The sequence below is a fragment of the Zootoca vivipara genome, chromosome 6 (genome assembly GCF_965207765.1).
Source record: "Zootoca vivipara chromosome 6, rZooViv2.hap1.1, whole genome shotgun sequence".
In the NCBI taxonomy this organism is placed as follows: domain Eukaryota; kingdom Metazoa; phylum Chordata; class Lepidosauria; order Squamata; family Lacertidae; genus Zootoca; species Zootoca vivipara.
In genome coordinates this window covers 96,555,806-96,569,209 of record NC_142589.1, presented here as the reverse complement: position 1 = coordinate 96,569,209, position 13,404 = coordinate 96,555,806, and the positions used below count along the sequence as shown (strand labels likewise).

At 48.9% G+C, this 13,404-nt stretch overlaps 1 protein-coding gene across 2 annotated transcripts in view; it reads right to left on the bottom strand.

Annotated features, from left to right (window-relative positions):
• Positions 1–13,404, bottom strand: part of PGPEP1 (pyroglutamyl-peptidase I) — a 29,112-nt gene that overhangs the window by 9,566 nt on the left and 6,142 nt on the right. For both annotated transcript variants that reach the window (XM_035119864.3, XM_035119863.3), the window contains exon 2: positions 11,901–11,953. In XM_035119864.3, the coding sequence (XP_034975755.1) occupies positions 11,901–11,953 (53 nt within the window). The remainder of the gene's footprint in view (positions 1–11,900; positions 11,954–13,404) is intronic.

Below are 13,404 nucleotides of genomic sequence, written 5' to 3'. Positions count from 1 at the left end.
ACTAAGTGATAATTATATCGTTTCAGCATTTTCATAAACCGCTTTGGTGTGTGTTTTACAAGTGGGATATGAATTTCGTGAAATTAAATAAGCTGGATCTTTGTGGGGGAGTGTCTCTTTTTTAAATGCCAGCCCATCTGGGGTGCTTAGAGTTCAAGCAAGAATCCACAACCCCCTTTCCCCCTTTCTCTGTCTCTCTCCTGGAGGTGGGGCTACCTTTGAAGGGGACCCGGAAACTGCAATTAATCCAGAATGCGGCAGCTAGACTAGTGACTGAGAGTGGCCCCCAGGACCACATAACACCCGTCCTGAGACATCTACATTGGCTCCCACTACGTTTCCGAGCACAGTTCAAAGTGTTGGTACTGACCTTTAAAGCCCTAAACGGCCTCGGTCCTGTAAACCTGAAGGAGCGTCTCCACAGACACTGAGGTCCAGCACTGAGGGCCTTCTGGCGGTTCCCTCATTGCGAGAGGTGAGGTTGCAGGGAACCAGACAGAGGGCCTTCTCAGTAGTGGCACCCGCCCTGTGGAACGCCTTCCCAGCAGATGTCAAGACCATAAGCAATTATTTTACTTTTAGAAGACAACTGAAGGCAGCCCTGTTTAGGGAAGTTTTTAATGTTTGATGCTGTACTATTTTTAATATTCGGTTGGAAGCAGCCCAGAGTGGCTGGGGAAACCCAGCCAGATGGACAGGGTATAAATAATAATAATAATAATAATAATAATAATAATAATAATAATAATTGAACCTTGCAGGAAAAGGGGGCAGCCAACCAAAATAGAACTAACAAAATAGATTTGTGTATGGGCTGGGGGGGCAGGTGGAGAGCTAAACTGTTTCCCTTTATTTCTTCCCCTCCCTACTCTGCCAAGGAAGGAAGGAAGGAAGGAAGGAAGGAAGGAAGGAAGGAAGGAAGGAAGGAAGGAAGGAAGGAAGGAAGGGGTGTGGGTGGAGGGAAACGCCAGTCAGCCAGGGCTTCTCCTGCATGTGAAGTCAGGCTCTGGCGGATTGACCACATGAGACCAAGAGTGGGCCCAGCAGTCAAGAAGGCGGTTTCTGCATCTGCTGGAGAGGGAAGGGGGGGGTAGATGGGGCTTGTCTGCCTGGGAAGGGAGTCCACCAGGGAGAAGGAAAACTCTGATCCTAAACCTTTGCACTTCAACCATAAAACACTGCAGCAAACTGATAGCTTTTATATCCATTTATTCCATAAATCACTTCATTTTTGCCCCTTCAAGTTGCATTTAGAGCAGTTGATAGTCTTTTATAGAAACCTGGCAGGGGTGTTGCCCACAAGGAGAGGGACTCACACCCCACCACCCTCCGGCCCAGTTCCACGCTCTTCCTTCTCGAATCCCACAGCATATTTTAAAAGGGTTCAGCTCGCTTAGTTTGCTGGAGACAGAAGATCCAGGCAGACAGGCCCGGCTCTAGGGGGAGTCGGTGCCGCAGGGCGCCGGGCCAGCAGGAGGGTGCTGCGCGGCAAAGCTGTGCTGCGTGCTGCACCCGCCCACCAGGGCAGGGGCACCAGGGCGCCCGACCGGCTTGAGACGGCCCTGCAGGCAGATTAGACCTCACACACACAAAAAACCATCAAGGCGGCGGTTTCTGCCCATGCCAGAGGGAAGTGAGGGGCAGGTGGGGCTGGGAAGGGAGCCCATCCAGGAGAAGGAAAATTCTGACCCTAGGCCTCTGGGGGACATCTTCAGAAGAAAAGGCTCAAGAGTAAATCTGACACAAATCCGGAGCGGAGTCCCCAAAATGAATGGGTGGCACCTTGTCCACCTCCTTCCGGCAACTCCTGCAGCCAAGCGGGTGCCAGACATCTCACTTTGCTTCCCTTTGCCCCCCCCCTCAGCGAGGCTGGGGGGGTCTTGCCACCTGGGCAGCCCAGGACCCCCAGACACACGGCCCAGATTGCACCCCAGGGAAGTCACTTCAGTGCTGCTAACACAGTGCTTTGGTTTCCCCTCGGAGGAACACTCCATTGTCTCCCGAGACAGACAGATGCCAAGAACGTGTCCAGAAGAGGGCAACCAAAATGGTCAAAGGCCTGGAAACGATGCCTTATGAGGAACGGCTTAGGGAGCTGGGTATGTTTAGCCTGGAGAAGAGAAGGTTAAGGGGGGATATGATAGCCATGTTCAAATATATAAAATGATGTCATATAGAGGAGGGTGAAAGGTTGTTTTCTGCTGCTCCAGAGAAGCGGACACGGAGCAATGGATTCAAACTACAAGAAAGAAGATTCCACCTAAACATTAGGAAGAACTTCCTGACAGTAAGAGCTGTTCGGCAGTGGAATTTGCTACCAAGGAGTGTGGTGGAGTCTCCTTCTTTGGAGGTCTTTAAGCAGAGGCTTGACAGGCATATGTCAAGAATGCTTTGATGGTATTTCCTGCTTGGCAGGGGGTTGGACTGGATGGCCCTTGTGGTCTCTTCCAACTCTATGATTCTATGAACTGCCATGGGGCTATTTTCCTACACACCATGTCGCATTTATCCGCCCTCCAGGCACGACAGAGGCATCCTCGGAGTCCAAGGACCCAACCCAACGGGGCAAAAAACACACGCAAGGAGGGTTGGCAAAGGCTGTGACTTGGGGGAGAGTGTCGAAGGCCAGGTTAGCCCCCCCCCCCCGGGACTGCAGTTGCAAACCCCCAGCTTGGAAACTTTGCAACCTCGAGAGAAAGAATGGGGCAACTCCGAGTGCAGGGAAGGGTCAGAGGCCGGCAGGGTCTGGGAAAGGAAGCAGAGATAAATCATGAGCCCCGGCTGGCGCAGAGGCCACTCTAGGCACGGCTGGCCAAACAATATTGATCCGCGACGGAAGCGCCTGGCTTCATGAGCAGAGAGCTGGGGCTGGAAGGGAGTTTCCGAAGACTCGCCTCTTAGCGGAGAGGGAAGGCAGGGTATTCCTTAGGCAGGGGGTGGGGACCAGCTGCGATAACAGATTTTATTATTATTATTTTCAATTTATATATCACCCTTTATCCAAAGATGTCTCATGAGGCTCCCACTGTGTTGTGAACGGCCCTGCATACCAATTGTTTTGACTATGAGAGTCTGGAAGCCAAGCCTGATGAGGAACGGTTGAAGGAGCTGGGTACGTTTTGCCTGGCAGAGGATAGATATGAGACCCATCTTCAAATATCTCAGGGGCTGTCCTATGGAAGAGGAAAGCATCTTGTCTCCTCCTGCTCTGGAAGGTAGGACTCGAACCCATGGCTTCGAGTTACAAGAAAAGAGATTCCGACAAATCTTTCCGACAGTAAGAGCCATTCAAAAGTGGAACGGTCTCCCTCAGGAGGTGGTGGGCTCTCATTCACTGGGTGCTTTTAAGCAGAGCTTGGGCGGTCATCTGTCATGGAGTCTTGCATTGCAGGGGGTTGGACTAGATAACCGTTAGGGTCCCTTCTATGATTCTGTGAACAGACACAGAAGCCACCTGGAGCACTTAGGAGAAAAAGGAGCCATCATTCCCTTTTTGAAAAATGGAGCCAGTGTAGCACAGCAGCAGGAGGGTCAGATTAGGACCTGGGGAAGACCTGGGTTTGGATCTCACACCTGGCCATGAAGCTCACTGAGTGACCTTGGGCAGGGGGGAGTTGCGGCCCCCTCAGCCTAACCTACCTCGGAGGGTTGTTGTGAGATTAAAATGGTGGGGTGGGGGACTATATACACTGCCTTGAGGTCTGGGGAGGAAAAGGTGGGATAGGAATGAAGGAATCAATCATTAAAATCACCTGAAGGGCCATAGATTCTCCTCCCCACATGGCCAAGGGGGAACAAGTTACCCAGAACAGAACGGAGATGCCGGAAAAGACCAAAAGCCTCATCTCTATCTCTGCTGAGCTTAGAGAGAGAAAAGCTCAAAAAACATCCCACGGTTTGCATTTGCTCTTGTTTTTGATTGTGTATTCTGCGTTTTTGTTTTGCGCTTTTATGCCGTGAACTGCCCTGAGATCTTTGGGTGAAGGGGAGTATGCAAATTTAACAAGCAAATAAATAAAAGTTGGAACCTGCGTCTCTCCCCCCCCCCACTTTTTATAGTTAATAATAATAATAATAATCCTACGGTATATAATAATTTGCAAGTTGTCCCTGCGTCCAAGCTGTCCCGTGTGTCCCTGGGTCACTGCGCATGTGCCCCAGCGACACAGGGATTGGACAGCAGAGACTGCACGCGCGCACTCTCTCCCCCCCCCCTGCCTCCTCCAACCGCCGCTCCTGGCCAGAACGTCAGGGAAGCGAGGGTGGAGGCCGGCGGAGACCTCCTCCTCACAACCCTCCCTGGCCCGTGAGAGGAGCGGCAGGAGGCCACGAAGCAGCGGCGACGAAGTAGGGGTTTGTGTCCCGCGTCCTTCCTGTCGGCGGCTGCGGGAGAGGAAGGAAGGAGGAGAAAGCAGCGCTTTCTCCTCCTTCGTTCCTGTCCTGCCGGCGACAACAAGGACAGGTCCCAGGGTTCGGAGAAGCGCTGCGCAAGCGCTTCTCCAAACCCCAGGATGTCTCCTTGCTGTCGGCGGCTGCGGGAGAGGAACGGAGGAGAAGAAAGCAGCGCTTTCTCCTTCTTCATTCCTGTCCTCCTGCCGCCGACAGTAAGGACAGGTCCCAGGGTTCGGAGAAGCGCTGCGCAAGCGCTTCTCCAAACCCCAGGATGTCTCCTTGCTGTCGGCGGCTGGGAGAGAGGAACGGAGGAGGAGAAAGCAGCGCTTTCTCCTCCTCCGTTCCTGTCCCCCTGCCGCCGACAGCAAGGACAGGTCCCAGGGTTCGGAGAAGCGCTGCGCAAGCGCTTCTCCAAACCCCAGGATGTTCTAGCGCCCGTTATTGAACGGGCTGAAATACACTAGTAATAATAATAACAACAACAACAACAACAACAATTTTATTATTTATACTGCCCATCTGGCTGGGTTCCCTCTTTTGCATTTTTTAAGAATTCACAAGGCCGTTTTTCAAAACTACCATGATCTGGATTCAAAGAAAAAGCAAGCTACAAACACAGAGAAGTGTAAAGACCAGGGCTCTTTTCTTTAAAATGTTTAGGGGTCCTCTCATTTTGACTCAAGAAAATCACCATTTTATAGTTCAATACAGTAAATGGACAAAAGTACAAAGATTTCCAAAATGTTTAGGGGTATGCATACCCCTGCCCCCCCCCAGCAAAAAAGTCCTGGTAAAGACATGAGAAAGCAAAGTGTACTTTACTAACTAAAGATCTATTGGGTTTGGGTTGCTGTTGTTTTTTCCTTCAAAATCTGGAAGGAACAACACTTGCATTTCGTATTTGTACTTTATTTTTTAAACCACACGTGGATTATTAAAAGGGGGGGGAGAGAAAGAGGCCACATCCCCCCCCCCAAACATTCTTCCCCGCTGCCTTGGGCGTACCTGACAAATGCAGAAAGCGGGAGACCCCGTGGGTGACCGATTCCCTGACCTCCCCACAATGGGCCGCTTTGTGCGAATCTAATATCCTTATCTGGTCTGTCTAGACGTCCTGACAGTGATTGTCTAGGAGGGATGGGGAGACTCGCTGCTCTGACCTCCCTCCTCGGAGGGATTTTGGAAAATGGGGGGAGCAGGAGCCCCCCATCAACTTCACACTCCGCAGGACACACCTGGGCCCCTGGCAACCTGCTGGACCACAGGCCAACTTTTGAAAGAAAAGAAAATGAAATGGCCCGCTTGCCAAAAAGCGTGTCCCTCGCAAAAAAAGAGCAGATTCGGCTTGGGAAAGTGAAAGCCCCTGTGAATTTTGCAAACAGCGAGCTGTGCACCTTCACTTTTGCAAAGATGCAAAACTCCAACTTCAATGGGGTAAAAGAGCTTGGAGGAGCAAGCAGGCTCTGGCCGCTTTCTAATAATTTCATCAACGCTAGCAGGGTTGTAAGAAGTCTTCCAAAGATTTAAAGATTAATACCTTTTTACACTTATTTAAAACTGAGAGAAGCAAAAATGAAAAGAATGGAAAATGGAGGGTGTGCAATTGCTATGATATAAAGATGTGTTTTGAAAGCCAGGAGGCAGGAGGGAGGGAAGTCGATAAGCTCATATGAGCAAAAAGTAGGGTGAACAATAAGAATGTGTTTTAATATTAAAAAAATGGAAATGCAATAACAATATTAAATAATAATAATAATAATAATAATAATAATAATAATTTCTGTCAAGGTGGGGCGGGGGGGGGCTTTGTGGACAAATAAATGATGGACTTTGCCCCTCCCCAAGATCCACTGAGCACTTTTCAGTTGGGACAGTTCTAGGCTTGGTTGGGGGGGGAGGACAGATACACATTCAACCGTGATGGGGAAGCCAAAAAAAATCCCTTAAACAGGAGAAAAGGAATTGGAGAGGGGGGTCTTTCTCCCCCCCCCACCCCTCAGTTCTTTTTTCCTTCAAAAGCTTTCGGATGCAGGACGCCCAAGACTTATTAAAGCAGGAACCTGCTTAGCGTGCTCCCCCCCCCCGAAAGCCAGGGGAGGATTTACAAAGATTGTTTAATTGATTTTTGTGTCTATTAAAATGCAGATCACACCGTCTGGAACTCAGAAACTCAGACACAGGTCTTTGTGTCCAGTCAGCTCCATGAAGTCCTGTCTGAGACAGACACAAAGGTCCACTTTGCACGTGTTCGAAAGCATGCTAGGGTGGGCTTTTTTTCTTTGCAGGGGCCCCTCCAGGCTGGGATAGAGGGACAAGGCAAAATAAAATCCCTCCTCGCAGTTCAGCACAGGGGGAAACTTTCAGCTGAGATGATGCTAGAGACTCAAGATTAAATCAGCCTGGGATTTTTCTTAGTGAAGGGGCCATAAACATTTAGGGATTTGGGGGGGAGCGTTCCATTTCTGCTTCTCATTTTCCCAGTCTTAAATTCAGCTTAAAAAATTAACTATGAACAGCCCTCCCAAAAATTCATCAACATTTTACTGCTGATTCCTCCAAATCACCATATTTTTCCGTCTATATATTTTTGGGGACTCAAATTTGTGAAAATGGGGGGAGATGACCCCCCCCCCCGGTGTATAAGACAACCCCTGTTTTTTAATATTATTTTATAGTATAAAAAACCTCGTCTTATGCACGGAAAAGTACGGTAACATGTTTGCCTGCAACGCTACCCAGCCTGCACCCTTTTCCCAAAGCAATTTTCCCTAACGAAGCTCATTTTTGAAAGCTCCATCCCCCGAACGCACACGTTTCATGGTAAACAATACCAAAGCAGGCAACATTTTTTCTTCCCTTTAATGGGGGGGGGGAGAACTGTGTTGCAAAATGTTTGAGAAGCGCAACTTTCGAAGGATGGCTGCATCCGAGTTCACCTGGAAAGCAGGAATGAAAAAGGGGCGCCTTTAATGGGAGCGGAGCCAAATTTCTCTCCGATCCAGACTTCAGATATACTAAGGCAAGTGCAGCGGAGGGGACGCCCTCGCTCTCTGCATGCACACAGACGGCGACTTTTAACGCAATAAAAAAGGAGTTTCAATATACAGACCTCTTATCTGTATTTTGTCCTCATTTTGAAGGACACAGCCAGGAACTTGGCTACATTCGGATTGGTGTCCACTACTGAAATATAAAACTTGTCTGAGTTTCCCCAAGTGCAAAGAAACTAGGCTGATAAAATTGGGCTCTATACTTTAAAAAGCAGACTTCAGGGGAACAAGGGCTAACACCGCAACTAACACTAGAACTCGTGGCACCGAGCAGAGAAAAGAAAGTCCTCCTTCGTGCGCAGTTGAACTATGGAACTCACTCCCACTGGAGACCATTTCCTGGGGTTCAACGGAGCCACTTCTACAAGCACAAGCTCTCCAATGCCAATCAGCCTCTTTAGCTGGCCCAGTAGACCTGAAGGAGCGTTTCCAGCCCATTGTTCAACCCAGACACCGGGGTCCCTCTCCCAAGGGCCTTCTGGTGGCTCCCTCCTTGCGAGAAGTGAGGTTACAGGGAAAGAGGCCGAGGGCCTTCTTGGTGGTGGTGCCCACCCTGTGGAACGCCCTCCCATCAGATGTCAAGGAAATAAACAACTCTGATGTTTAGAAGACATCTGAAGGCAGCCCTGTATGGGAAAGTTTTTAATGTGTGATGTTTTATTGTATTTTTAATCTTTTGGTGGAAGCCGCACATTGGGCAAAAGGTGGATTCCTGCAAGGCGGGGGGGGGGTGAACTACATGGCCCTTGGGACCCTTCCAACTCTCCAATTCTATGTTTCTAAACTAAAGTCAAGATGTATTCCATTAAAGAATAATTCTAGGACGCGTGTCCAGTATGAATCATAGAATCATAGAGTTGGAAGAGACCACAAGGGTCATCCAGTCCAACCCCCTGCCAAGCAGGAAACACCATCAAAGCATTCTTGACATATGCCTGTCAAGCCTCTGCTTAAAGACCTCCAAAGAAGGAAACTCCACCACACTCCTTGGCAGCAAATTCCACTGCCAAACAGCTCTTACTGTCAGGAAGTTCTTCCTAATGTTTAGGTGGAATCTTCTTTCTTTTAGTTTGAATCCATTGCTTCGTGTCCGCTTCTCTGGAGCAGCAGAAAACAATCTTTCTCCCTCCTCTATATGACATCTTTTTATATATTTGAACATGGCTATCATATCACCCCTTAACCTTCTCTTCTCCAGGCTAAACATACCCAGCTCCCTAAGCCGTTCCTCATAAGGCATCGTTTCCAGGCCTTTGGCCATTTTGGTTGCCCTCTTCTGGACACATTCCAGCTTGTCAGTATCCTTCTTGAACTGTGGTGCCCAGAACTGGACACAGTACTCCAGGTGAGGTCTGACCAGAGCAGAATACAGTGGTACTATTACTTCCCTTGATCTAGATGCTATACTCCTATTGATGCAGCCCAGAATTGCATTGGCTTTTTTAGCTGCTGCATCACACGGCTGACTCATGTCAAGTTTGTGGTCTACCAAGACTCCTAGATCCTTTGGCAAAGGCTTGGTTAAGATCGCCCCCCCCCACACCATTTGTTCTTTTCTTGGTTGGCCAAGTGTGCCCCCCTCGGGCCACCCACCCCTTATTGTTGGATATCTAGCTCACCAGCACAGTGCAGGTGTCAAAAAACCTTTTCCCAGGCATTCTGCACCGGAGGTCAGGAGCCAGGATCCGTCTCACCTGCAGCCCAGGGCCTTGCCAAATACAACAAGCTGGTTTTGAAGGAGGGGAGGGGGAAGAATAGGAGGGGGGGAGAGGAGAGACAGAGAGAGAGATGCGAACACACAGCCATGGCCCAGACATCTGGCTGGCTGTCCATTAGTTGGCTGCAATTGATTACGGGCTCAGAGTTTAATTTGAAAGCATTCGGAAAAAGGAATATTCCCAGAGCTCCTGACTTAGAAGGGGAGGGGACCCTGCAATCAGGATGGAGAGGCTGGGGGGGGGGCAACTTCCCATTCAGCAGATCGGCTGTGCCGTAAATTCGGAGCCAGGCTTTCAGTCGCAATTTCGCAATTCGCCTCACTTGGAATCTCACAGTTGCTACGTGGCCCAGGGGTCTGACTCGGTGCAGACAGCTTCCTGAGCTCCATGAGGACTAGGATCTTGTTTCCTCCTGGGTGGGAGAGCCCCAGCCCTGCACACACAAGGCCCCAGCTTCCATCCCCAGCAGCATCTCCTGCTCAAAGCCCCTCGAGAGAGAAGCTGGAGGAAGCCGCTTGTGGATTGTTCTGTATCACTCAGTCCTGACTAGAAAGTACAGTGGTCCCTTGGTTCTCAATCAAATGCCTTGGTACTCAAACAACTTGGAACCCAAACACTGAAAACCCGGAAGGAAGTGTTCCAGTTTGCAAACTTTTGAGTGCCACGCTTCCATTTTGGGTGTTATGCTGAGGTCTGGCTGTTTTTGCTATTTATTTTGCATTTTTGTTTTTGAGGCTCTTTTTGTTTTGTTTTTTGTGACTGTGTGGAACCCAGTTCAGCTACTGATTGATTGATTGATTGAGTGAGTGAGTGAGTGACTTAAATTCTTGTTTTAGGGGTTGTTTTTAAAAGTCTGGAACAGATTAATTCATTTTGCATGACTTTCTATGGGAAAGCGCACCTTGGTTTTGGAACGCTTTGGTTTTGGAATGGACTTCCAGAATGGATTAAGTTTGAGAACCAAGGGACCACTGTAAGATTCTAGTCCTTGGGTTCTGGAAAAAGGCCTGGGCTAAGCAGGGGGTTCAGGAAGGGGTCTGTCCCAGTCCAGGGATAGAACTCCGGACCCTTTGCAGCAAAGCGGGTGCTTCACCCCCCAACTCAAGTCTGAATGGTGGCCGAACGGCAAGTGGGGGTGGGGTCCTTTGCCAGATCTGCAGCCCCTACAACTTGGGAAGGAAACAGTTGTGCACAGCCGTCTCCCCAGGCTGGAAGGCTGGGCCAAAACCAACAAGACAAAACTCAACGATGACAAAAGGCAAAGTCCCTTCTCCCAACGGATTCACGTTACAAGAAAGGAGATTCCAAACTTTCCGACAGCAAGAGCTGTTTGACCGCGGGATGGAAAGCAGCAGATTCTCCTTCCTTGGAGGTTTGAAGGCAGAGTTTGGATGGCCACCTGTCATGGAGGCTTCGGCCAAGATTCCTGAAGGGGGTTGGACTGGATGACCCTCAGGAGCCCCTTTCCACTCTCCCATTCTGTGATTCTACGAAATCCCACCATTCCTCAAAGGGGCTCAAGGTGGCGTACAAAGTTTCCCCCTCCTCGATCAATCCCCACAGCGACCTTGTGAGGTGGGCTACGCTGAGAGGCAGTGTCTGGCCCAAGGTCATCCAGCGAGCTTCCACAAGATGTGGCAAGGGCTCCAAAGCTTGGATTCAGGGGATCAGGCCTCCTCTCATCCATGAATCGGTCTCTGTTCATCAGGATAGCTAAATGGAACCTCCCTATGTGGCAGCAGTCTACCTCTTTTCACTAAATGCTGGCAGGCAAGCCAAATTTGCTATAAACCGTGTACATTCCCCAGACAAAGGAAATATGCTCTTTTCTCATAGGAAGATTTAATCAACAGGTAACAAAAAGGACGAATTGGCTAAGATTCCTTTAAATTAGCTGCGGCAGCCCAAATTATAAGCCCTTAACAATCCTTGACAACTAATTATGACAAACCCGAGGGGAATTTCCAGAAGGCATCACTTTGTCCTGGATCTTAGGCGAGTGTATCAGAAAATCACAAAGCTCAACAATTTTGGGGTCTTCCTGAAAAATGTTCAACTTTCGGTGTGTCCTGGTTTTTACTTTTTGAAATATGGCAACCCTAGATTAGGCCATCTAGTCCAGCAACCTCTTCTCAGAGTGGCCAAGCAGATACCGCAAGGGAGAACCTGTGAACAGGATCTGAGCCCAGGAGCAGCTTCCAGCAACTGGGATTCAGAATAATAACAATATAAATAAATAAATAAATAAATAAATAAATTATATTATTTATACCCCACCTCTCTGGCTGGGTTTCCCCAGTCACTCTGGGCGGCTTCCAGCAAAATGTTAAAATACAGTAATTCATCAAATATTAGAAGCCTTTCTGCCTCTGACTGTGGGCAGAGCACAGGCACGCATCGCCCCCATGAATTGGTCTAATCCTCTTTTAAAGCCACCTTGATTGGGGGCCACCTCTCCCTCCTGCGGGAGGGAGTTTCACAGTTTAAACCCTGAGCTGTGCGAAGAAGGGCTTTCTTCCACCTGTCCCTGAATCTTCCAGCCCTTGGCTTCCTCTGAAGATTCAGGACAGTCAACGGATTTCTTCACACAGCGCTGAGCTGCCCTGGCCGGAAGTTGAAGTCTAAGTTGCTCCGGAGGGCCCAAGCGGAGCAAAAGACATTTCATGGAGACAAAGGTTAAGACTGGAGGTGACCCCCCCTTTCACACGGCACAAAGAATTCGAGAATTCACGCCATTTACCTGAACCGCGATCCAGCTGGCATTGACCGAATGCTCCCCGAACGGGCCAAACCCTGGAACGACACAAGCAGAGGTTTCACTGACGTGGCTCTGGGCTTGCTGGTGGGTCTGAGCGTCCCCAAGCGAGGCTGACTCCCCGCTCCCACCATCCTGTCCCATTGCCATTCTCAGAACAACACTGAGCCAGTGGGACTGGGCCAACGGTACCTGGTGACCTCATAGCTGAGTGGGATTTGAACCTGGGTCTTTCCCATGTCGGAGACCATACTGGCGACATCTCAGCACAGCTGACAGCCTGGATTTGGGGGCTCCTCATCTTTTATGACTCCAACTCCCACCATCCTGACCGCCAAGCCGTGATGGCTGCTGGGAGCTGGAGTCCAACAACATAGGCAGAGCCAGATTCTCTCCCCCAAGGCAGTGAGCACAGCTCTTCCCATTTCATCCTCAAAACAATCCTTGCAGGTGGGACTAGACCGAGAGAGAAGATAGTGACTGGTCCAAGGTGACCCAGTGAGTTTTATGAATGATGGGGGTATTTGAACCCTGGTCTCCTGGGTCCTAGTGTGACACCCTAACCACAAGACCATGCTAAAATTCGCCATCCTATGCAGGTCTACTCTGAAGTAAGATCCACTGGATTGTTTTTGATACTGTTGACCATGATATTCTCCTGGGACACACCACTTTCCGCCCTTATTTGGGAATACATTTCCTGCCACCTCTAAAGGGCCCCCCAAAACAAAATAGACTCCCTCAAAACTGATTCAGGGAGATTTAAATTCTCCTCTCCCTCATGGAGGTGATGGGGACACAAACTCTGTTATTTGTAGCAGCAGAAGCACCTTTGTCCTGAAAGTGATAAGAGTCCACATCTATTCTTTTATTTTGCAAAATCTATATGCCGCCTGATGGTTAAAACACAGCAAAGCTCTAACAGAGCAGAACAAAAATGTAAAATGAAACGTTCAAATTCTTGATTTGAAAGAAGTTAGAAACATGCATTTCAAAGCTTCCAAAAGATGACTAAAACCACAAAGAGAGAGAGAGAACTCAACTTCTACATGCTCTGGAGTGTCTTTGCCAAAACAAAAACTGTTTTAAGTTGCTTAGAGCCTGGTGCTGATGATGCCGAGGTTGCAGGTTCAGTCCCCGTAAGGGACAGCTGCCTATTCCTGCATTGCAGGGGGTTGGACTAGATGATCCTCAGGGTCCCTTTCCAACTCAACTCTTATGATTCTCTGGATTCACTTCTTACAAGACGGGAGAGACTTCATCAGGCAAGGACTTCTTCCAACTGCCTTGCCCCACCCTCCAGTCTCTGCTTCTCAATTTGTATGGTATTATTTTATGCACTGTGGCTTGCCGTTGTTTTATTGATTGTAGTTTAGAAATTATTTATTGTATTTGTAAGAGTGAATTTAATTTTTATATGCTGATATTATGATTCTATACTATTCTAATGATTGCTGAATGTTATTTTCTTGATGTAAGTTGCTTATTT